The sequence below is a fragment of the Caenorhabditis elegans genome, chromosome II (assembly GCF_000002985.6).
Source record: "Caenorhabditis elegans chromosome II".
Lineage (NCBI taxonomy): Eukaryota > Metazoa > Nematoda > Chromadorea > Rhabditida > Rhabditidae > Caenorhabditis > Caenorhabditis elegans.
Window position 1 is genome coordinate 12108215 of NC_003280.10, and position 23293 is coordinate 12131507.

At 34.1% G+C, this 23293-nt stretch overlaps 3 protein-coding genes and 1 pseudogene across 4 annotated transcripts; 1 reads left to right on the top strand and 3 right to left on the bottom strand.

Annotated features, from left to right (window-relative positions):
* Nucleotides 1-56: 56 nt before the first annotated feature.
* On the bottom strand, nucleotides 57-4338 carry Y17G7B.19 (annotated as a pseudogene). The gene is made up of 14 exons: nucleotides 4152-4338; nucleotides 3830-3997; nucleotides 3685-3741; nucleotides 3317-3635; nucleotides 2589-2753; nucleotides 2072-2230; nucleotides 1872-2007; nucleotides 1795-1826; nucleotides 1249-1366; nucleotides 926-1197; nucleotides 595-741; nucleotides 341-542; nucleotides 218-290; nucleotides 57-169 (listed from the first exon to the last, which is right to left on the bottom strand). Coding segments are annotated over exons 1-14 (2148 nt in total).
* A 671-nt stretch (nucleotides 4339-5009) lies between these two features.
* Nucleotides 5010-5634, bottom strand: Y43F11A.1 (uncharacterized protein; the record flags this gene model as incomplete). The annotated part of the gene is made up of 2 exons (NM_064174.1): nucleotides 5010-5087; nucleotides 5143-5634. 2 exons carry the CDS (start codon nucleotides 5632-5634, stop codon nucleotides 5010-5012), a joined length of 570 nt encoding a protein of 189 aa, NP_496575.1.
* A 1122-nt stretch (nucleotides 5635-6756) lies between these two features.
* set-24 (SPK domain-containing protein) lies at nucleotides 6757-22754 on the bottom strand. The gene is made up of 13 exons (NM_064178.7): nucleotides 22510-22754; nucleotides 21438-21878; nucleotides 20490-20686; nucleotides 19652-19765; nucleotides 18393-18536; nucleotides 17079-17394; nucleotides 15570-15844; nucleotides 10147-10260; nucleotides 9538-9714; nucleotides 8805-8942; nucleotides 8002-8194; nucleotides 7493-7705; nucleotides 6757-7009 (listed from the first exon to the last, which is right to left on the bottom strand). The coding sequence occupies exons 1-13, from the start codon at nucleotides 22729-22731 to the stop codon at nucleotides 6947-6949; spliced, it is 2607 nt and encodes an 868-aa protein (NP_496579.3). The 5' UTR covers nucleotides 22732-22754; the 3' UTR covers nucleotides 6757-6946.
* Y43F11A.4 (uncharacterized protein) lies at nucleotides 12192-12816 on the top strand (the record flags this gene model as incomplete). Its single annotated transcript, NM_064177.1, has 2 exons — nucleotides 12192-12683; nucleotides 12739-12816. 2 exons carry the CDS (start codon nucleotides 12192-12194, stop codon nucleotides 12814-12816), a joined length of 570 nt encoding a protein of 189 aa, NP_496578.1.
* Nucleotides 22755-23293: the final 539 nt, after the last annotated feature.

Sequence of the window (23293 nt, forward strand, 5' to 3'; positions counted from 1 at the left end):
AATATTCTTTTGATTAATGAAAGTGACTGAAATTTCGTTAAACATAGAGACAATAAATTTAAAAAGCCGGCGTCGGTGTGCAGATTATAATGAGCAGAGTTGTGAGAAACGTGGCAATGATGAAAATCGACAAATATGTGACATCAAGCCGGTCGTTGGGTTCAGTGTACTGGAAAAATCGATAATTTCAAGAAAAAATGGGCTAGAGGAAACTAACATCCGGCGGAACCACACAATATCTCAGCCCATAGACCTGATGAACACAGCGAAACTTTGGGTGTCCGCAGTCACTGAAAATTTAAATTTTAGGATTAAGAAACACAAATTAAGCCGGCTTCACCTATTAATCGTACACCTACTCTGCTGCCAATTGAGCTCAGTTCCATCGGCATTCCGATCACCCATCACCACAATCTTCTCCTCAATCTCATCACAAAACGCCCAGCGATACACGAAATCCAGTGGCTCCGTTGGGTCACATTGGGTATCTGTGACGTAGTTCAGGTGGTAGGGAGTCGCTTTTCTCGCCTCGTCGATTGTCACTGAAAAACTATGGTTATTCTAGGTAGGCGCAGGCGTAGGCAGACGACTTACACCTGGGACAACAATGACCGCGGTGGCACATTCCATTGCTCTTCGGACATTTTCCGGATGATTTGCTCAACGGGTGGTAGCCTTCGCATTTTTGTTGAGTACGGTATGGAGTGAAGCCGTCCGGGCACAGGGAATCAACTAGGGTATCTGAAAGTTGATAGAAATGCAAGGCGCCGACCAATCAGCGACGGGCAAGGGGCATGACCAAACACGCTCATTGGTCGGTGGGCGGAATTCAAACCAATCAGCGAGAGGTACGGGGAATAGGCTGATATGCTCATTGGTCGGCGTGTCCGGATTTCAAACCAATCAGCGACGGGCAAGGGGTTACCTCTACAACACATATTGCTCTTCGCATTCTGACTACAGTAGGCATTCCACTTAAACGGTAGCTCGTCGGGGTTACAATCGATATGATTCGAGCATGGCCCGTCGGAGAGCTCAACTTCGAACGGTGTTCCACCTGTCGAGCAAATCGAGCTCTTCTTACTGTAGCAGCACATTCCGTAGCCTTTCGGCTTAACGTTATTGTTAGTGGGGAAATATTTGAAGCGGCGGTTCTCCAGGATGTTGGTGACGTTCTGATGGTGAACGCAGGTGCCTCTGGAAGAAATAGCTGTGAATCAGAGATGCCCGGAGTGTTCTAAAACTCACAAAAAATCCGGAAACAAATCGCATTCTTCATCTTTTAAACACGGAGCCTGCTCTTTAAGTGAGTTGGCCTCCACTGGCAAGGCGTATGGAAAGACGTTGGCATCGCACAGCATTCTTCCTGAAAATTATTACCTATCTCGATTTTTGTTGGTTTTACAGAAAAATTGGTAACAAGCAAAATATTTCTCAGAAATTTTTTTTACAGATTTACAACTTTTAATTTATTAATATCTTCAAAATAAATTGAGATATAAGCTCTCAAAGTTGTGTGAGGAACAAATCTAGTTTTGAGGCATGGTGCATCGGCTGTGAAAACCCCACTCAACTTTGACACGTCATATCTCGGTTTTTGTTGGTTTTACAGGAAAATGAGTAACAAACAAAATATTTGTCAGCTATTTTTCTACAGTTTTGTAGTTGAAAAATTTTCAGAATATCTCCAATGAGCCGAGTTATAAGCTGCCAACGCTGAAAATTTAGTTTTAAAACATGGTGCATCGACCATATAGAAATTCTTTTAAAAAACTAATTTTCAAAAAAACCAACTTGCACAGCATCGACCGTAGAAGCAGTGAGGGCTGAAAAAAACACAAACAGTGACCAAACAAAGTTTCAAAACTCACAAAAACTTCTCCTTTCCTTTTGAAATATTCGCGTAATCCTCCATATCCTCACAATCCACGTCATCAACGCATTGGGCTTTATCCTTTAGGAGAACACCGTCAGAATTGAAGGAATCCGGCGGGCATGTGTATTGCTCTGAAGAAAGTATTGATTGATTTTCGCCCAGAGGCGCTCCGGGGTTCCCCATCAAAACCCTTACTCGTTTTGCATAACCGCTTCCCTAGATAACTGTAATCACTGCAATACGACTTTTCATTTCGATTGATCCATTCCGCGTCACCAATCCTATAGCAATCTTCATGTTTGGTGCAGGTGTGCAGTTTTCCGTCTATGAAGCAGTCGGGGCAATTGAGACCAGCTGAAAGTGTTTAAACTCCGAAAATGTATAAAATATGGTATATCGAGGTTGACTAGTTTTTGGACATGGTGCATCAACAAAGAAAACCGTGTAGTTTAACTTTTTTAGATTTCTAAAAAGAAATAAAAAGAACCAAAATATGATCTTTCAAATTTGAGTAGTTTTAACACATGGTGCATCGACCGGAAATACCTCATTTATCTTTGATTGCCTATATCTCAGGTATCTTTAAATTTTTCAAACAATTTTCAACTGCAAAAATAATCTTTGTTTCTTTTCCTACAATTTAGTAGTTGACAACTTTTCAATAACTTCAACCAAAACCGAGATACAAGCTTCCAAAGTGGACACTACTCACGATTTCCACAAACTCCCTCATTATCAATTCGAAGGGGTCGTATGAACAAGCTGCCACCAAATATTTCCAGATCCTCCGTTTTTTGTCGTTTCTTCTGACTGTCTAGCACAGCCTCGGTGCACGATAAGTCGGCTCCACGGATACGGAGAATAGCTGGAGGGATGTCTGTAAGCAAATATTTAGCTTTGTTTTGTCTATAGGCTTTGCCTTGTTTAGTCTAGCCTCGCCTAACCTTGCCTTGCCTAGCCTAGCCTAGCCTCGCTTAGCCTAGCCTCTCCTCACCTCGCCTAGTCTGGCTTAGCCCTGCCTAGCCGCGCCTAGTCTCGCCTAGCCTAGTCTAGCCTAACATCTTTGGCTAGCAGTCTAGTCTATCCTCGCCTAGCCTTGCCTAGCCTCGCCAAGCCAAGCCTAGTCTAGCTTTAGCCTTTTTGACTTGCCTAGCCTAGCATCTTTAGCTAGCAGCCTAGCCTCGCCTAGCTTCGCCTAGCCTAACCTAGGCTCGCCTAGCCTCGCCTAGTCTAGCCTAGCCCTATCTAGCCTCACCTATCCTCGCCTAGCCTCGCCTAGCCTCGCCTGGTCTTGCCTAGCCTTGTCTAGTCTCACCTAGTCTCGCCTAGCATCGCCTAGACTGGCCTAGCCTTGTCTAGTCTTACCTAGTATCGCCTAGCCTCGCCTAGCCCTATCTAGCCTCACCTATCCTCGCCTAGCCTGGCCTCGTCTAGCCTTACCTTTCATCAGGCTCCCTTTGAACCTCAAATAGCAATCACTCAATTGCTTCCAGTAATACAATTGCAATCCGTTCAGGGCAAACTTCCACTCAACACTCCTCTCATCAGCTTCATCCATCTCTTCCATCACGAGCTCTGCTTTATCAACTGTCATATTTGAACGACCATGATTAAGTGGAGAATATATAATCAGCTTATCACTTCTCCATATCCTTATAAATTTAAAATTGAACATTTTGGGGATTTTGTAGCAGTGATTAGCTAGAGTTGCAGAATTTGAGTGCCAGAGAGTTTGAAGATTGGGCCCAGTCGTTGGATCCTGAAATTTTAAGGGCGTCCGAGGTGCTGGAATTCGCTGGAATAGTTACTTTTATAGCAATGCTTTATGTATCCTCTTTCTGTCGAATTGATGGGCTTCTCGTACCCTGGAAAATGTTTTTAAACAGCTGCCTTCAAAAACAAAAAAAGCAGCCGACGTCTCGCTGGGACTGCTGTTCTCTCACCGAAACTCACATATCTCAGAGTAATCTTCCTTCATCGAGACCATACAAACTTCATTACTCTGACATTGCTTCGAGCTCTCACAAGGTTCTGCTCTTTGCGGATAGAATAAATCGGCTGAAATTCGAGACTCCTTATCGCCAATCGCAAAACCAAACATTGCATTTCTGTAGGTATCGACTGAAATTAAAAAAAAATAAAAACCGTAGCCAGTGGCCGAGTTTCTGCAATCTTGTTTTGTTCGGCTACCAAATTGATCTAGTTAGAGAGTTTTTCAAATTTGTGGACCAAGCTTGTTAGGTGGCCGTGAAAATCGTTTCTCTTCCATACTCACACGAATAAGTACAGCAATTCCCGTATCCAATCTCATTTTCTTCGCCAAAGAAGCACAGCATATCTGGCATACATTCCGAATTCTTTTGACACAATTTTCCCGGGGTTTGTAGATCAGGTAGATCAGGACATGTTGAAGTGATGAGTAGTGGAAAATTGATAAGAGCCCAGAAAATGGAACGTGGCATGAGAAGTGTTGGGAGTTGAGGATTGAGAAATAAAATTGTGAAAGTTTTGAAAATAATTCAGCAATACAAAAAAGTCGCGTAATTTTTTATTAAGAATATATTTTTTTTATTTATTCTAATTAAAAAATATACTTTTTCGCGCAGTTTTCCAAGAAATCGCACTGAAAAGAAGCTTGAAAAGTGCAGTTTATACCTAAATCTGTGACAAATTTCCAAAAAGCGAAAAAAAAAAGTTTTGACTATCAAGAAACAGGGGAAAAAGTGCTGAAAATGTTATTTCTGGTGGTTTTACAGAAATTTTAATTTCATTTGAATAATTTACATTAACAGTAAAAAAATGTGATGAATACACTAAATATAAATTTTACAATTTTCCAGTTTTCAGTTGTATATCGTGCAGAAAGCTTGAATTTTCTTTTGAGTTTGTAACGTTTCAAATTAAAGCGGAAAAACTGCATGAAAATTGCGAATTGCACCTAAATTTGTGAACAAAAAACCAAAAAAAAAAAAATTCTGAGATTTTATTAATTATTAGGAACAAATACAAAGGAATTATTGGAACAGTGAGGATAGTTGATACAGATTTCAAATTATTACACGTACATTGAAAGGGGACACTTGAAATCGAATCGGGGAGATTTGGAGTAAATTTGACATAGAAAATGCACAGTCTAGGCAATTGGAGAAGAAGTTTCGGAAGAAGATGAAGATGGAGAAGTGGAAGTAGATGATTTGGATCTCTTTGTGATCTGAAATTAATCAATAATTAGTATATTGCTCCCTAGTGAATATTTAAAAACATACCTTGAACTTTGAGTAATCCACCTTCTTTTTTGGAATAAAGCAAGAGTCTCCAAGAGCAGCAACAAATAAATTATTAGCAGTCTTCTGATCCATTTTCTCCAAATCCTTCATCCGTTGTTCCATAACCATCTTATTCGTGAACATTGCTGCACTCAATTCTCCATTCTTTGACCATTTCTCATTGGCGACACGAATTTCCCGTTTACGAAGATCATCGAATTTATTCATGAGCAAAGTAACAGGATATTGATATTCGGATTGCCCAGTGTATTTTTGAAGAATCACTTTCTCAGTAAGACACTCTTCGAACACTTGAATCGAACAATTGAGATCATAGAGTCTTTGGAGAGCATGACGGATTTGATGTCCAGTTGCAAGGTATTCTGTGTACTTTTTCACGTATTCAGCTGATGTTGGACGTTTTGGAGCTGAAGCTGGAGCACGTGCCTTGATGGCATTTGAGTTGGAACGGATAGAAGTATTGGATGGCATTATAGCACAGAGTAAGGAATACAGTAGTACACAGAAAAGTGAACAATACACTGAGAATGTGTTATAATGACAGTCCTCTGATGGATAGCAAGGGGCGGAGAAGAGTCTGGCGCGTCTTCCCATGAACCATCTCTGACTGACATGGTGCATTGTGAAATTACTGTGGCGATGGTAGAGTTGTAAATGTACCAAGATTGGAAGGGAAAACTATTCAGGCAATTACAATATGTAATCGATGATTTCTTGAAAGAATAACTAGAAATACTTACTTTGATACTTTGATGTCCGTTGGGTTCAAGTTGCGAGGCAACTGCGGACAAACTCTTTCCATTTTTCACGGTCGGTGCGTGCGATGGACAGCCATGGGACCTTCGGTGTGAGCATTCCAAGTCTTCTTCTCCCAACGACGACTTGTCCCGACATGGCGGAATTATGGTGGAATTTTGCGTATTCTTCGTCGATGTCCTTTGCCCATCTTTTCTTCTGTCCTCCAACGGCACGTTTCCAATTAACCAATAACAGCTGAAACTACCATGAAAATTCAGATGAAGACAGATTAGACTGCGGCAAAGTTGCCGCACACATGAAAACTGTTTAATAAAAGTTTTGTCCAGAACAAATGGCTTCGAGCAGAAACCTCTTTCAATTTTTATTCCGGATAGCCACACGCGCATTAGGCAAGCAATAATAATAATAATAATAATAAAAATAATAATATAATATAAAAATCAGTTAATTTAGTTTTTTCTCCATTAATTTAGGCACTCTTTGAGCTCCAAAAAATATTGCGATTTACCGAGAGTTTGACGTCTCTGATTCGGGTGTTAAATTGGAATAAATCCAAAAAAATTTTTTTTTTCAAAAACTAATATTCAGTGATGTGAACTCGATTCAACATATCATATTTAACATCGCGAAAGTTTGACATGACAGTCTAAAGGCACATGCTGTAATTCTGTGTGGGTCTCGCCACGATCCAACAGTAGCTACGTGTGATAAACTTGAACGATTTGTTAATTAAATGTTGCTGAAGCTGAAACTACTTAAATGAAAAGTAGAGCACACACAGCAACGTATGTTGAATCCGGAAAATTAAATGGTGTGCAAAAAAACAACAAATTTCAAAATTTGTTCTTTTATTTTCAACAAAAAAAGCAAGTTTCAAAAACCAAGAACATTAATTGAAAAATCGAGAGAAAAAACATTATCAACAAAAACAAGAACGAAAAAAAAAACAAAGGAGAGATGCATTAACTTGTAAGAAAATAATATTATCATTGAACATCCGGCGAATTTTGGAGAAAACTGGTGATTATGGAGATATTGAGCATATGATCATTTCGATGACAACGCGGATTTTATCCGAAGCGATTTTCTGGAAAAATTGCAATTTTTTAAAGATATTTTAAAAATTAATTTTGGAATCTAACTGAAATTCGGGGGCTTCTAAAGGTAAGTTTGAGAATTTCTAGGCATTTTTCGCTGAAAAGTATCAATTTTCGTTGGATTTTATACGTTTTAGTAAAAAAAAATCTCAAAATTGGCGGAATTTCGAATTTTTGAGTTAAAATTATTTTTTTGTAGAATTTTACAAAGATTTTTGAATTTTTTTTCAAAAAGTACCTAGTTCCTTGTAGAAATTCTAGATTCGGGGAATTTCAGAAAAAAAAAAAAGAAAATTCTTCAAAAAGTATTAGAAAAAAAGGTTGAGATACAACGAAATTTTGATTTTTCCCAACCTTAACTGGGAATTTTCAAAATTTAAGCCAAAAAAATTAATTTACAGAAGTTTCTGACTCGATTTTTAGTTTTTTTTTGAATTGACGGAAATTTCCGATCAACGATTCCCCGCACGAACTCTATCATTTCTGGCGAATTCATTGATTTTCTGGTCGAGTTTCTGCAAAATCGGCTGAAGATGCACTGGTTCTTGTAATCCGAGAATCATAATCCTCAAAAGATTCAAAAATTCTTCGAGGCTCGTCGTTTCTTCAGTTGCGTCAGGAGCATTTTGGCAAATCATTGAAATCGCCGTTTCGAGGCTCCACTTGATTTTTGAGATTGGGATTTTCTGAAAAAATATGGAAATTAATTAGGAATTCAAAGCTACAGAAATTTTTAAAAAAAAAATATTTTTAACATTTAATTTTAAAAATTAAATTTTTTTTTCTACACTCCATCTTGAAATTAAAAAAAATTGAAGCTTTTTTAGGAAAATTATGAAAATTTTTTTAAATTTTCAGCACCAAGAGCCTTAAAAAATATTTTTAAAAACACACTAACAGCTATGCCATTTAAATTTTTTTTTTAATAAAAAAAAAAAGATTAAAGATTTTGAGAATTTAAATATGTATTTAAATTCCCAACCTGTTCCCCATCTCCCAACAGCTCAATTCTCTGTCTAATTTGCTCTTTGAGCCCAGCAAAAACCGGTGATTCCATGAAAAGTATGAGACATCTAAGCAGGCGTAGGACTTCTTTCAATGATTTAGTGTCCTGTTGGACAGTTGACGAGGACGTGGTTGAGCAAGTGGATATTGTTGAAGTTTCGGCTGACATTCTGAAAGAAGTTAGGGGTTTTGGAAATTATTTTTTTATTTTTCGAATTTCGTAAATTTTCTTCATATTCCAATCTGAACAGATTTTTTTTTAATTTTCAGATATTTTCCAAAAAAAATGTTAAACTAACGATTTTAAGGTATTTTATTAAATTATAAAATAATAATCGAAAAAAAAAACTAAATTAATTGTTTTAGCTAAAAAATATTAGGGAAACATTTTAATTTTCTATTATATAAAAAACACGAAGAAACAGAGGAAAGCCCGTAAATCGACACAAGCGTTACAGTAGTCATTTAAAGAATTACTGTAGTTTTCGCTACGAGATATTTTGCGCGACAAATATGTTGTGCAATACGCATTCTCAGAATTTTGTGATATGAAAACTATGCTTTATAGGAAAATTATTGGAAATAAAAACGAAAAATCTGTGTAGATTCTTAATTTTTCACCAATCTTTCATATTAAACAGTTTTGCGAAAAATATTGTTTAAAATTTGAATTTTAATTGTTTTTTGTTCAAAACAGCCTATTTTTAATCAATTTAATTTTTTTCCATACTATAAATTTTAATTATTACAATTTTAATTTTTAAAAAATCAACCCAAAACCTCGAAATATCACAAATCTCATCAGCTTCATGGTGCATCGAAGACATCAATTCCCATTCAACGTGCTCATCGACACGTGGCGGAGCCAAAACTGAAGAGCTGGAAGAGCTTGAAGCGTTGAAATCCTCGAGGCAGGGTCTGGAAATGTTGGATATTTTTTTGTAGAAAAAAAAACTTTCAGCAAATTGCCAATTTTTTACAACAAAAATGGTTTTTTTTTTGTAGTTTTTAAAGGCAATTTTTGTCGAATTTTCAGACTTTTCAGCAAAAAGGGTACAATCATTGATTTTTAGACAATTTTCATTTTTAGACAAGAGTTTCGAAAAAGCCAGCAAACATTTTTTGCCGATTTGCCGGTTTGCCGAATATCAGATTTGCCGGAAATGTTTAGAGCGATTTTTTTATAAGACGGAAACACTTAAAACTGTGTCTTTTTGAAATTTTTCCGTTTTTTCTACATATTTTCATAGAATTTGCTTACTTTTCAAAATAGATGTAAGAAAATTCATAGGATGCGTTTAATTTTGCAATTTGAAATTGAAATTCTGAAATTTCCAAAAAAAAAGTCCGAAACCACAATTTGCCGAAAATTTTCAATTCCGGCAATTTGCCGATTTGCTGGAAAAATCGTTTACCGGCCAAACGATTTTTTAAAAAGAATTTCCTAATTCCATTCCAAATTTTTCCGAAAATTGTAATGCTATATTTTCCAAAAAAAATGCTCGCCGAGCACCTTTTCATCGGACCATCGACTTTTCCCGTTCCATAATCACTTCTTCTGAGGAATGCTCGCTTAAATTCCGGAATTTTCGTATATCTCGTCGAGATTTTCAGTCCATTTTCATCGAATGCTTGGTATTTTGTGATTCGGTTACTGTCGTCGACTTCTACAACAGCACTTTGTTGGAGTCTGCAAAAAAAAAAGAGTTTTTTGATGAAAAATCGATTAAAACTGATTTTTTTAGAATTAAATTAGGGCAAAAATTGTTTTTTTTTAAATCGATTTTTAGCAAAAATCACATTTTTTTAAAATAGAAATGTTCAGTTTTCATTGAAGAAAATACCGAATTTTCTAAATTTTATTATAAAATTGAGTTTTTTAATGAAAAATGGATTAAAAATTATTTTTTTCAGAATTAAATTCGGGCAAAAATTGATTTTGTGCAAAAAATCACATTTTTTAAAATAGAAATTTTGATTTTTTATAAGAGAAAATTAGCGAATTTTCTAAATTTTATCCAAATAATTTTTTTTTCGAAAATTCGCGTCAATTTTGGCTTTTTTTTTGAAATTTTCTAAAAAATTAAATTTCGAAAGTTTTTTTTTTTAATTTAAGTCGTACATTTTCAAAAACGAGTCAGTAATTGCCGAACTTGTGAAGACGAGCATACGAATCTTGGTGTCCGTATCGTAATCGGGAAGCGACGAGATTTTTCGAGCGAGACGTTGACGGAATCTGGAAATTTGATTTTTTTTAATGTTTCGAATACTGTATAATACATTATGCATATAAATAAAAAAAATAGTATTACTTTTTAGAGCTTTCAGAATTTTTCTATAAATTTTTAAAAATAAATAGTTTTTTTAATCGATCGATTTTTGTACCGTATTTTAATTTAATTTTAAGAATAATTTAGATAAACTATAGACATAGTAAACATTTGTTAATATATAATTAAAAAGTGTTTTAAAATTCCGTCACAACTGTATCATAAACACATGTATTTAAATACATTTTCCAACATTACTTGAATAACCCCATAATTAAAATATTATTTTTGGAATTTCTGACAATTTCGAACAACGCTTTATGACATTCTAGACTTTCTGAGAATACTAATATTAGGTCTCCAAATAAGTTCCGGGTCAAAAATCATAACTTTGTTCGCTGCGTATCGATTTTTATGAAACTTTGGGAATTCATATTATCAACCATGGTCTTTCATTTGACAATAGTCACAAAATGTTTTGACCACCCCAAGTGTCCTAACTCGGAGCCAGTTTAATTGATAATTTTTTAGTTTTTTGAATATTTCTTGAGATTCAAATTTTTAACTTAAATGATTTATGTGTAAAAATAGTTTACACTTGGTTACATCATTTTTGTAGGAAAAATCTAGAATTTTCGACGAAAATTTTTTTGAAAATTTTTTGACGACCAACCAAAAAAAATTTTTTTGGGCGGATTTTTTTCTAAACTTTTGTTGTTTTCTAATAATGTATTCTAAACAAAGCAAAATCCGCACACAAAACTCAATTGAAAACTGAAAAAAAGCGAGATCAGAAAAATGCCTGAAAAAATTGGCTCCGAGTTAGGCCACTTGGGGTGGTCAAAAAATTTTGTGACTATTGTCAAATGAAAGACCATGGTTGATAATATGAATTCCCAAAGTTTCATAAAAATTGATACGCAGCGAACAAAGTTATGATTTTTGACCCGGAACTTATTTGGAGACCTAATAGAAAACTGGGAGTTCAAAATAAATCTTGGCTTCTTTTGTAATTTGTTTCGATTTAACAATCGAATTTCTTTTTTGATCTGATGATTTCATGTAGTTTCAGTTGTTTTTTTCTCCGTGCATGTGTTTCAAAGTGTAACGTGTCATATTCAATATACCGTATTTTCTCTATTAGTAATGCATGCAAAACTAATTTTCGGACACCTAATTTGATGCAAAACTAATAGAGGGCGCAAAACTAATTTTTGAACAGGTTTTTCTCATGTTTCCCATTAAGTTATGGCATAATATCATCAGTTTCAATAACAACTTATGAACCAAAATGGACGAATTTTACGACTGATACGCAAAAATTGTCCGAGTTGTACTCATATTTTGCCTATTTTGCCTTGTTATACCAAGTCTGTAAGAATTTTCCTAATTTGTAGAACGCTATATATTTATCGCCTAGTGTCTAGTGCAGTCCAATCTGAAATCCATAGGCGGATCTTGTAGATCCTAAACGTGTGTCACATTATCACCGGAACTTTCCTTTTCCCTAGTGCGAAATATTTTATTTTACCATTCACTTATTCTTCACCGTGATTGTCTAGTATTGCTCTTATGTCTATGTTAAATCGTTTGTGAATGAATAAAGATAAATATAATTTCAGCTGTTATTGGTTTTTTCTAGTTATTCTTTCAAGAAATCATCGATTACATATTGTAATTGCCTGAATAGTTTTCCCTTCCAATCTTGGTACATTTACAACTCTACCATCGCCACAGTAATTTCACAATGCACCATGTCAGTCAGAGATGGTTCATGGGAAGACGCGCCAGACTCTTCTCCGCCCCTTGCTATCCATCAGAGGACTGTCATTATAACACATTCTCAGTGTATTGTTCACTTTTCTGTGTACTACTGTATTCCTTACTCTGTGCTATAATGCCATCCAATACTTCTATCCGTTCCAACTCAAATGCCATCAAGGCACGTGCTCCAGCTTCAGCTCCAAAACGTCCAACATCAGCTGAATACGTGAAAAAGTACACAGAATACCTTGCAACTGGACATCAAATCCGTCATGCTCTCCAAAGACTCTATGATCTCAATTGTTCGATTCAAGTGTTCGAAGAGTGTCTTACTGAGAAAGTGATTCTTCAAAAATACACTGGGCAATCCGAATATCAATATCCTGTTACTTTGCTCATGAATAAATTCGATGATCTTCGTAAACGGGAAATTCGTGTCGCCAATGAGAAATGGTCAAAGAATGGAGAATTGAGTGCAGCAATGTTCACGAATAAGATGGTTATGGAACAACGGATGAAGGATTTGGAGAAAATGGATCAGAAGACTGCTAATAATTTATTTGTTGCTGCTCTTGGAGACTCTTGCTTTATTCCAAAAAAGAAGGTGGATTACTCAAAGTTCAAGGTATGTTTTTAAATATTCACTAGGGAGCAATATACTAATTATTGATTAATTTCAGATCACAAAGAGATCCAAATCATCTACTTCCACTTCTCCATCTTCATCTTCTTCCGAAACTTCTTCTCCAATTGCCTAGACTGTGCATTTTCTATGTCAAATTTACTCCAAATCTCCCCGATTCGATTTCAAGTGTCCCCTTTCAATGTACGTGTAATAATTTGAAATCTGTATCAACTATCCTCACTGTTCCAATAATTCCTTTGTATTTGTTCCTAATAATTAATAAAATCTCAGAATTTTTTTTTTGGTTTTTTGTTCACAAATTTAGGTGCAATTTTCGATTTTCAAGCAGTTTTTCCGGTTTAATTTGAATTTTTGGGAAACAAAAAATTATTTTTTTTTAATTTGAAACGTTACAAACTCAAAAAAAAATTCCAATTTTCTACACTATTCATAACATAAAACTAACGGAAAATTGCAAAATTTATAGTGTAGTCATCACATTTTTTTTTCAGTTAATTTAAATTATTCAAATGAAATTAAAATTTCTGTAAAACCACCAGAAATAACATTTTCAGCACTTTTTCCCCTCACAGGCAAAGCGGGTACGGTCCGTTTACGGATCTTGGACCGGGAACGGACCATTAACGGGTGAACTACGGATATGAAAAGCGGGACGGACCAATTACGGGCAAACTACGGGGAATGTAAAAAATGGCCATTAAGAGGAAAAAATGGATTTTAAGAAAACGAATTTTTTTAAATACCTATGATACCAGTTGGCTAATTCCAGCATTTTTACGTCGCTAAATGCATTATTTAGAGCAAAAACCACATTTACCGACCGAGATGGCTCTTGAGCCGTAGTTGGGCCGTTTCCGGTCCGTAGACGGTCCGTCGCCGGCCCGTAGACGGACCGTAAATGAACCGTCCCGGGCACCAAATTTTTGTTTTTGAAAATTTCAGGTTCTAGCACGGAAAAAGTGCTCAAATTAGCCAAAGGAGAGTGTAGGCACTTCAAAAACCCCATTTTCATGAAAATTTTTTTTCGTATTATCCTCCGTTTTGGTGATCATCCGTAGTTTGGCCGTAGCCGGTCCGTAGATGGTCCGTAAATTAACCGTCCCGGTCGGCAAAACTGCACTTTTTAAAACTAAACCTTGAATCAGGCAAAAAATTAGCCAACTTGCTACAATGAACGAAATAGCATTGTAGGTACTTCAAAAACTCAATTTTCATGAAAAAAAAATCCTCTGGGCAACCATTTTGTCTATCATCCGTCCAACTGGTCCGTACGCTGCCCGTAATCGCATGCGATCTAACTGAGGCTATTAAGCATGACATTGTGTGTAAAAGAGGTTATATTAATGTAATCCTATAAACATATCAATAAAAAAAGGTGAAATGCCACTTGGGTAGATACTGTGTATACGCAACGTTCACTCTCTCTGCTGGTCTTCTTCAGCTGAGCAACAGGAGCATTTTTTGAAATATCATAAAATATTTCACTAACAATACATTCTGGAATCATTCCTGATATCGTTTCTGTTCCGTGTGTATTTTAAGCAATTAAGGTATCATTCAAGTAGAACGCATATACCTTATTTCCTCTATTAGTATTGCAACCCGGTCCAATCGAAAATTAGTCTTGCATGCAAGATTAATAGAGGAAATATGGTAAGTACCATTTCTGTATTACAAGTAGATGGAGCACGTATAGGTAGATGTTGAGAAATATGCGAAATAAGTTCTGAACTCCACGAAACTGTCAATTGTTATCGTTCGCTTTTATATAAGTCCAACGGCAAGATGGAGAATCAGAAACTACTGAAAATACAATCGAAAAAGTTGGTGTAAGACGTGAAAACCAGAAGAAAATGCGCGAGCGCGAGCTGATCGCTATTTATGCAAAGTCTATTGATTTTCCTCGCGTGTGCGAGCGGCCAAACGGTAAGACGATGGGCCAGTAATCAATCGACAGGCAGTGGACAAGTTCAACCCCGGCTGAGGCAGATAGAATTGCTACAACGAAGGATCACCGGAAGACGGTCTGGAGCAAGCAAGACCGGAGCTCGGTGGAGCATTGGGAAAGAAAAAGGGGCAGCTGGAGGGTGAAAAAATTATCCCAATTTTTAGTCTCCTTACGGTTCAATTACGGTCCGTTGACGGACCGGGAATCGAACCGTGAACTGTTCTTAAATTTGAGCCGTTCCCGGTCCGTGAACGGACCGTTTTGGGCACTTTCCGCTTTGCCTGTGCTGTTTCTTGATAGTCAAAACTCTTTTTTTTGCTTTTTGGAAATTTGTCACAGATTTAGGTATAAAGTGCAATTTTCAAGGTTTTTTTCAGAGCGATTTCTTGGAAAACTGCGCGAAAAAAGTATATTTTTTGAAGTTGTATCTATGAAAAAATATCAGATTTTTCCCAAAAAACAAAAGTTTCGCGGCTTTTCTGGTTTTTCCGGTTTAATTTGAATTTTTGTCAAATTTTTTCTATTTTTATGCACGATTTTCGACTGAAAATTGGAAAATTATTAAACTGAAATTTCTGTAAAAACCTCCAAAAACTGCATTTTCAGCACTCGCTTCCTATTGCTTTACAGTCTAAAATTCCAATTTTTGGGAAATTTTCGGTTTTGAAAGATTTCAGATTTCGTGCATCAGATTTCGTGGAAAATCATGAATTTAGTAATGTTTAAGTTGAAAAATGGCTAAATTCTGCACTTTTTCGTGTTAAAAATGATAAAAATTGCATGTTTTTTTTTCAATTTTTCAGTTAAAAAGCAGGAAATTTCGCGAAAATTCTAGATTTGGAAATTTTGTAAGGTAAGAATCTCTTTTTCCAAGGTTTTTCCGGGTTTTTGAGCATTTTCCATCAAAATTCTCGAACCTTCTGCGAATAGTCTCCAATGTCATAAGATATCTGCCTTCAACACGAAACTCTTCGAGCACTGGCGTCAAAATCACGGGTCCTGTCGCCATTTTCGACTTTTCGGCGAGAAATGCGAACAATTCGTTCTCGAAAAGCTCATAATTAACACGTGACAAACGAGACGAAGTCCATGGTGAAGTTTCAGCAATTACAGATGGAAATAGATCACTGATTGTGGATAATGCGGTTTCATTGCTGGATTCGGTGGTGAGCTGTGCTGGAGCCGGGATTTGCTGGAAATAGGGTTTTTTTTGTTGCTTTTTTTGCTGAAAATTTTTAAAATTTAATTTTTGGGGCTCAAAATTTGAAGAAAACTGATGAAAAAAAGTGAAAATTGAAAAAACTGTTAATTTTCGTTTTTTTTTTTTTAATTTTTATTTAAATGTAATTTTTATTGGGGCTCAAATTCCGATTTTTTGTTGAAAATCTAAAGGAAACCCCCAAAATTTAGTCACAAATTTGTTTTAATTTGAGATTTAAACGTTCATTTTTCTCGATTTTTTAAAACGATTTTTACAAAAAAAAAACAATTCAATTTTATGAGCTCAAATTGTTTTAAAATTGAGAAAAAGTTCAACTTTTGCGGTTCAAATTCAGATTTTTAACTGAAAATTTAAGTCAAAACCAAAAATTGTTTAGATTTTTCAAAAAAAAAAAACTTTAAAAATGAGGGATTGGCTTGAATTTTCAGCTAAAAATCTGAAGTAGAAGCCCAGAAGTTGTAGTTTTTTTTTCAATTTTCACAAAATTGAACTCATAAAATTGTTTTTTTTTGTTGGAAAAATCGTCAAAAAAATCGAGAAAATTGGAAAATTAAATATCGAATAAAAAAAATTCTGAAAGTAAATTTTGGGGGTTTTCTTTAATTTTCAGCTGAAAAAACAGAATTTGAGCACTAAAAATTAAATTATTTTTGAAAAAAAATTTCTCTTCGAATAATTGAATATATGTTTAAAAAAAAGGATTTTTTTAAAAATAAAAAACATAAACAATTTTCACGAAAAAAAATTCCGTTTTCCTTATGGAAAGAAATTTTTTAAAATTTTTGTCAAAGTTTTTTTCCGTGTTTTTTTTCTTGAAAAAAAAGGGTTTTTTTTCGGTTTTTAAAAATGGATTTCTTCGTTTTTTTTTTGCAGTTTTTTATTGAAAAAAAAGATTTTTTTTCGTTTTTTTTTCAGTTTTTTTAATGAAAAAATTCCGTTTTTTTTTTTCAGTTTTTCTATTGGAAAAATTGGTAAAAGGGTTTTTTCCGGTTTTTCTTTTTTTAAGTGTTTTTTTTGCAGTTTTTTTATTAAAAAAAAGGGATTTCTCGGTTTTTTTGGAATTTTTTTTAAAAAGTTTTTTAATGAAAAAATCCGTTTTTTTCCAGTTTTTTTATTGGAAAAATTGGTAAAAGGGATTTTTCCGGTTTTTTTTTGAAAAAAAAGGTGTTATTTTCCGTTTTTTTCTAAAATTCCAAATAAAAACCACTGAAACTCCAGGTTCTGGACCATAATACAATTGAGCTTGAGCACATGCTTCTGGTTGCTCATTTCCAGTAATATTCGCTTGATTTCCTTCATAAAGGAATTGTATATCATCCTGTGGGGGCTCCTGCTGCTGAGTTTCTGAAATTTCATCGCCCAAAAACAGAAATTCTTGATCTTCAATTTGTGGCTTCTGCTCAATTAGTTTTAGTTCTTGTGGCCAATTTTCCGAGGTTTTCGGTGGATTTTCACAGTAACTATGGTTCAGAAGAGCTGCTGGAGGAGATGATGACGGAGCACGTGGCGATGGTTTTTCTCTGAAAAATGACTTGAATAAATTGACATTTTTAATGGAAAAAAGGGATTGATATGGTTTTCTTGCTCAAAAAATTCTTTTTTTTTCAGTAAGAAGCCCCCCAAAAAAACAGGAAATTGAGCTCATTTTCACTTGAAAACCGGATTTTTTAAAATCTAAATTTTGAATTTTTCCGAGAAAAAATGGAATTTTTGCTGAAAATATCAAATTTTCTCGGATAAAATGAAAGTTTTTCCTGAAAAAAACTAGAATTTTCCCGGAAAAATGGAATTATCTCTGAGAATATGACGTTTTTCTCTGAAAATGTAAATTTTCCGTAAAATTTTTTTTTTACTCTAAAGAAACCGAGAAAGTGTAAATTTTTGCACTAAAATTCGAATTTTCCTAAGAAAATTTGGTGTTTTTCCCCAAAAACAAGTAATTATCGCTGAGAAATTGGTGAACTTTTTTTTAAAAAAAACCACGAATTTAGATCAAAATTTTCCGGTTTTTCTCGAATTTTTCCAACAAAATATCCGAAACATCGAGAAATTGACCCATTTTCACTTGAAAACCGGATTTTTTTTACTGAAAAAAAATCGGGTTTTTGAGAAAAAAAAATCATATTAATCCCAATTTTTTTCCATAAAAACGTCAATTTATTTAGGAAATTTTTTAAATCGAAGTTTTTCATTTAAAAAATGTAACTGATTTTTCAGGTAAAAAATTCTACTCTTGGAGCTTTTTCTTTAAAAAATGGCGGTTTTTTAGTGAAAATTGGAACATTTTTTAGTGCAAAAAACCCATTTTTCAGCGATAATTCACTTTTTGAAAGAAAAATCTCAGCTTTTTCGATTTCTGAATGCTTTGAAGTTGAAAAAAATAACTTTTTTAGCGGAAAGTTCACATTTTCAGAGCAAATTCTCAGCGTTAATTCTTTTTTTCCGGGAAGATTAGAACTTTTCAGCAAAAAACCAGTTTTCTAATTGAATTCGATTTTTTTCGTAATTTAATTCTCACTTCTTGGAATTTAAGAATTTTTGATATTCAGCCTGCTTTCCATCATCATCATGTGATCCTTTCAATGTAAAATCTCCATTATTTGCCTTGAAATTTGTGATTCGATGCTTCTCATCCAGCTCGACGCTTCCGTATCTGCGAAGCCTGTGAAAAAAAATCATTTTTTAAAACATTTTTAATTGAAATTTCCAAAATTTAACTAAAAAACACACAATTTTGGAGCAAAAACTGCTGATTTTCAGTTAAAATATAGCGTTTATTTTCTTAAAAATTCAATTTTCAAAGCAAAAACTGCCGATTTTATGCTAATTTTAAGGTTTTCAATTGAAAAATTGGAGTTTTTCAGTTTTTAGTGCAAAAAATCAATTTTCTCTGGGGAAAATTATCCGTTTTATTTTCTATTTTCAACAAAAATCCACAAGCTTTTTGATTTTTTTTCCTGAAAATTTCCAAAAATTCTGTAAAACTTATGCTCCTGATACCGAATATCAACGTGAAAAAAATTTTTATTCAATTTTCACACCGATTTTCTCGATTTTCATCTCTTTTTTGTTGTTTTAAATTGAAATTCTTGTAGTTTCCATTTAATTTATGACTTTTTATTTATGAAATCAAGTAGAATTACAGGAAATACTCTATTTTCAACAGAAGGTCGAATATTTCATGTAATTTTACTCGATTTTTAAAATTAAAAGTGATAAATTAAAAGTAAAACAACAAAAAATAGATACAAATCAGTAAAATCGGTGCGAAAATTAAATAAAAATGAATTAAAAATATTAATCTCGTAATTCCACACTTGCGGCCCGGTTATCAGTCAAAATTTGTCGTTTGAATTTTAAAAAACCAATGGATTTTCAGATTTAAAAAAATCAATATAAAATTAGGGAATTTTTTCGATTTTTTCCATATTGATTTTCGGTATCAGGAGCATAAATTGGGGTTTACTGAATTTTTTGGATATTTACAGTAAAAAATTGAAAAATATTGCGGATTTTTGTTGAAAATAGAAAAAAGTAACAATTTTCCTGTGAGAAACTGGATTTTTTTGCACTAAAAACTGAAAAAGTCCAATTTTTTTAAAATTGAAAACCTTAAAATTCGCATAAAATCGGCAGTTTTTGTTTAAAAATTGAATTTTTACGAAAAAAAAAAACGCTATTTTCTAGCTGAAAATCAGCAATTTTGCTCCAAAATTGTGAAAATAGGGTGCAAAGAATAGTTTTTTTCAAATTTCAAGAGAATTTCCAAATCAATACTCTATCAAAAATCGCTCCTCAAGTGGAATTCCGGCGACAAACATCATTCGGGCTTTCGTTTCTAGGTCAAATCCACGGAGCAATGGAATTCGCATTGCCAAAACGCGGAGGAAGCTGAAAAAGAATCGATTTTTTTTTTTAATTAAAAAGTTTGAAGGTGGTGTAGTCAAGTTTTTTTTTATTGCTTAATTAGACTCAAAATTGTCTGAAAATACCGAATTTCATAATGAAACTTCTTGAAAACTTTTCAAAAAAAAGTTATGACGGCTCAAAAAATGGCCTAAAATTGGTTAAAATTTGAAATTTGACTTGACAGCGGCTGGGAACTAACTTTTTTTGAAATCACCGTCAAATTTTGAGTATACAATGTAATTATCTTGCGTTTTCAACTCGATTTAGGTATTTTAAAGTCGATTGACGGCGAGATTAGGTTTTAAAAAATTAAAAATCTCTCCGTCCATCGACTTTTAAATACCTAAAACGAGTTGAAAACGCAAGATAGTTACATTTTATACTCAAAATTTGACCGTGGTTTCAAAAAAAATTGTTTCCGGCCGCTGGCAAGCCAAATTTCAAATTTTAACTGATTTTAGGCCATTTTTTGAGCCGTCATAACTTTTTTTTTTGAGAAGTTTTCAAGAACTTTCATTATAAAATTCGGTGTTTTCAGAAAATTTTGAGTCGAACAAATCAATAAAAAAATTCGAATACACCACCTTTAAAAATTGGAAAAAAATTTTCTAAATTTTTTAATGCTAAATTTCTGAAAAAAAGCAAAAAAACTGAAAATTTCACAAAAAAACTTGAAAAAATCCCATTTTTTCAGATCAAAACGAACCGATTATTGAGATAATTTTCCGAAGATGGATTCTCATAAGTATCAATATACTCTTCACATATTTGAAATCGAAAAAGTGGACGAATCTCGTCGGAGCTCGATTTTTGAGCCAAAAATTGCAAAAAATCCACGTCAGCCGATGTTATTTCAGCGGTTTTCTGCTCCGTGGTGGTGATTTTTTGTGGTGGCGGTGGAGGCTGAAAATTCATAGAAATTTGCAGGTTTTTCAGTAGAAATCGAAATTTTTGGCTCAAAATTTCAATTTTTAATCATTTTACTGAAAAATTAAAGGAGGACTAACGGTTCGGACGATTTTGAACGTATAGACCCAAAATGAGCTCAAATGAACGAATTTCGTAATGAAACTGCTCAAAAAATTTTCAAAAATTTTTTATGGCGGTTCAAAATTTTGAAAAAATTACACTGATTTTAGCTAAAATCTCGATTTTTTTCCATTTTTCCGTGTCACATTTGTCCGAAGTTGGCTTTTTTGGAATGATCGTCCTTTATTACATATTTTGGTAATAAATCTCATTTAATTTCGTCGATTAAAGTACATTTAAAGCCGATAGGTAACCAAAAATCATCAAAATTGGTTACCTATCGGCTTTAAATGTTCTTTAATCGACGAAATTAAATGAGATTTATTACCAAAATATGTAATAAAGGACGATCATTCCAAAAAAGCCAACTTCGGACAAATGTGACACGGAAAAATGGGAAAAAATCGTGATTTTAGCTAAAATCAGTGTAATTTTTTCAAAAATTTTGAACCACCATAAAAAATTTTTAACAATTTTTGAGCAGTTTCATTACGAAATTCGTTCATTTGAGCAAATTTGTTGGTCTATACGTTCAAAATCGTCCGAACCGTTAGTCGTCCTTTAAGTGTAAAACCCAAAAATTCCGTTTTTTCCGCGTTTCTTCAATAAAAACTGTTGAAATAACCTTAGCCATCGATCTAGGGGTAAAACTCCTCGCAATAGCCCGATTCTTGCTCCAAAACTCTTTTTCCTCGGCAATACGTGCTCTTCCTAACGCGGCAAGAACTCTACGGCTTTCCATTGGACATTCGATCATTTTATCGAAATGTGTGGCACAATGCAGTGGAGTTTCCGATAGAATCCAATTTTTATCAAATGGAAGTGTGATTTCGTGATCTTGAAGAATCACTTTCGTCGATACAATCATTACTCGAAAATTGCTCTTTGAGCCGAGAATATGACGGAGAGTACTGTTATTTTGGCATGAGCGTCTTGTGATTTCGCTATAATTTCCCAGTTCGGAAGTTGTGATGCAGATTGGTTTTCCGCCGATTCCGTAGTACATGAATGTTCTTGGAGTACTTCCGACACTGCATGGAATCTCTGGTGGCAGCGACATGAAACCCTGAAAAGATGAAATTTATTGCAGGGGTAAACGATTTTTTTCGGCAAATCGGTTTTTTTCGGTTTTTTCGGACAAAAAAATGTTTTCCATAATTTTCTTGTTCTTAGAATTTTTTTCAGTTATTTTTGGACAAAAAAAACAAGAACAAAATGTTTTTCAAAAATTTAGGAAAAACATTTTCAAAATTTTTCTATGAGTAATTTCTTCTTTTTCCGGGTTTTTGGAAAAAAAAATTTTTTTTTTTGGTTTTTCAGAGATTGGTTTGAAGTAAAATTGTAAAAATTTCGTTTAAAAATTGTTTTTTTTTGGTTTAAAAAAATCTAATTTTTTTAATTCAGGAAAATCTCCAAAAATCGAAAAATTAAGAGAAAGTCCAAATTTTAAAAATGCGATTTTTTCAATTCTCGCGATGATATTCCCTCCAAAAGGAGAACTGCGACCAATCAGTTTCTTCGAACTCCGCCCACTCCATCTGATTGGCCAAAAAGTGGGTGGAGCGAATCGCTGATTGGTCGCAGTTCTTGTTTTGGGAGATTTCTTCGCGATTTCTTCTCGATTTTATCAGTTTTTTTTTCGAGCAGCGCCGTTTTTCGAGCAATTTTTCAATAAATCGGGGGAAAACAAGAAGCACCTTCATCTCAATAATCGGTTTATTAACGAGAATCGTTTTGTTGGCGACGAGCACATGTTCATGCTCATTTCTCAGAGCTCTCTGAGCATTCTGAACGATAACTGTCCGGTTGAGAAGATCATCTGCTCCAAGCATAACAGGCTGCTTGGCGAGAAGACTCGAGACAGCCGGTGAGAATGTGTTCGGATTGTTGAGCATGTCGAGTGTTTCGTTGAAATCCATGATTGTTCTTGTGAAATTATACACTGAAAATAAATATTTATATGTATTACTTATTTTTAAATATTTAGTAAAACTATGAAGAAATACGCAATTTCGCACGTCAGCGAACAATATTAATTTGACAATGACTACGGTAGATGGCGGAGTATGCAAAGGTTTTTGCGTACTTTGCATCATACTTTACGAGCAAATATTTTCATCGATTTTCCAGCTTTTTACAGGTTTTTTCGGAATTTCCTGTAAATATTTGCTCAAAATTCGATACTAAATTTACAAAATTACGTGAAATTCATATTCGAGAAAAATTTCTTTGCAAATTGGATGAAAACCGATTTGAATTAAATTCTAAGTTTTTCGAGAAGTGGATCTCATTTTTGAAAAAAAAAACCAGTTATAAGTATAGAAAACTGAATTAAACATTAATAAAAACCAATTAATCTGAACGTATTTAAAACAAGAACATTTATTGAGCATTCGAAAAAAAAGGAAAATACGGGAAAAAAGGAATTTAAAAAAATGTTACAGTGGAATTTCTTTAGGTGCATTATCGCCGGCTGATAGG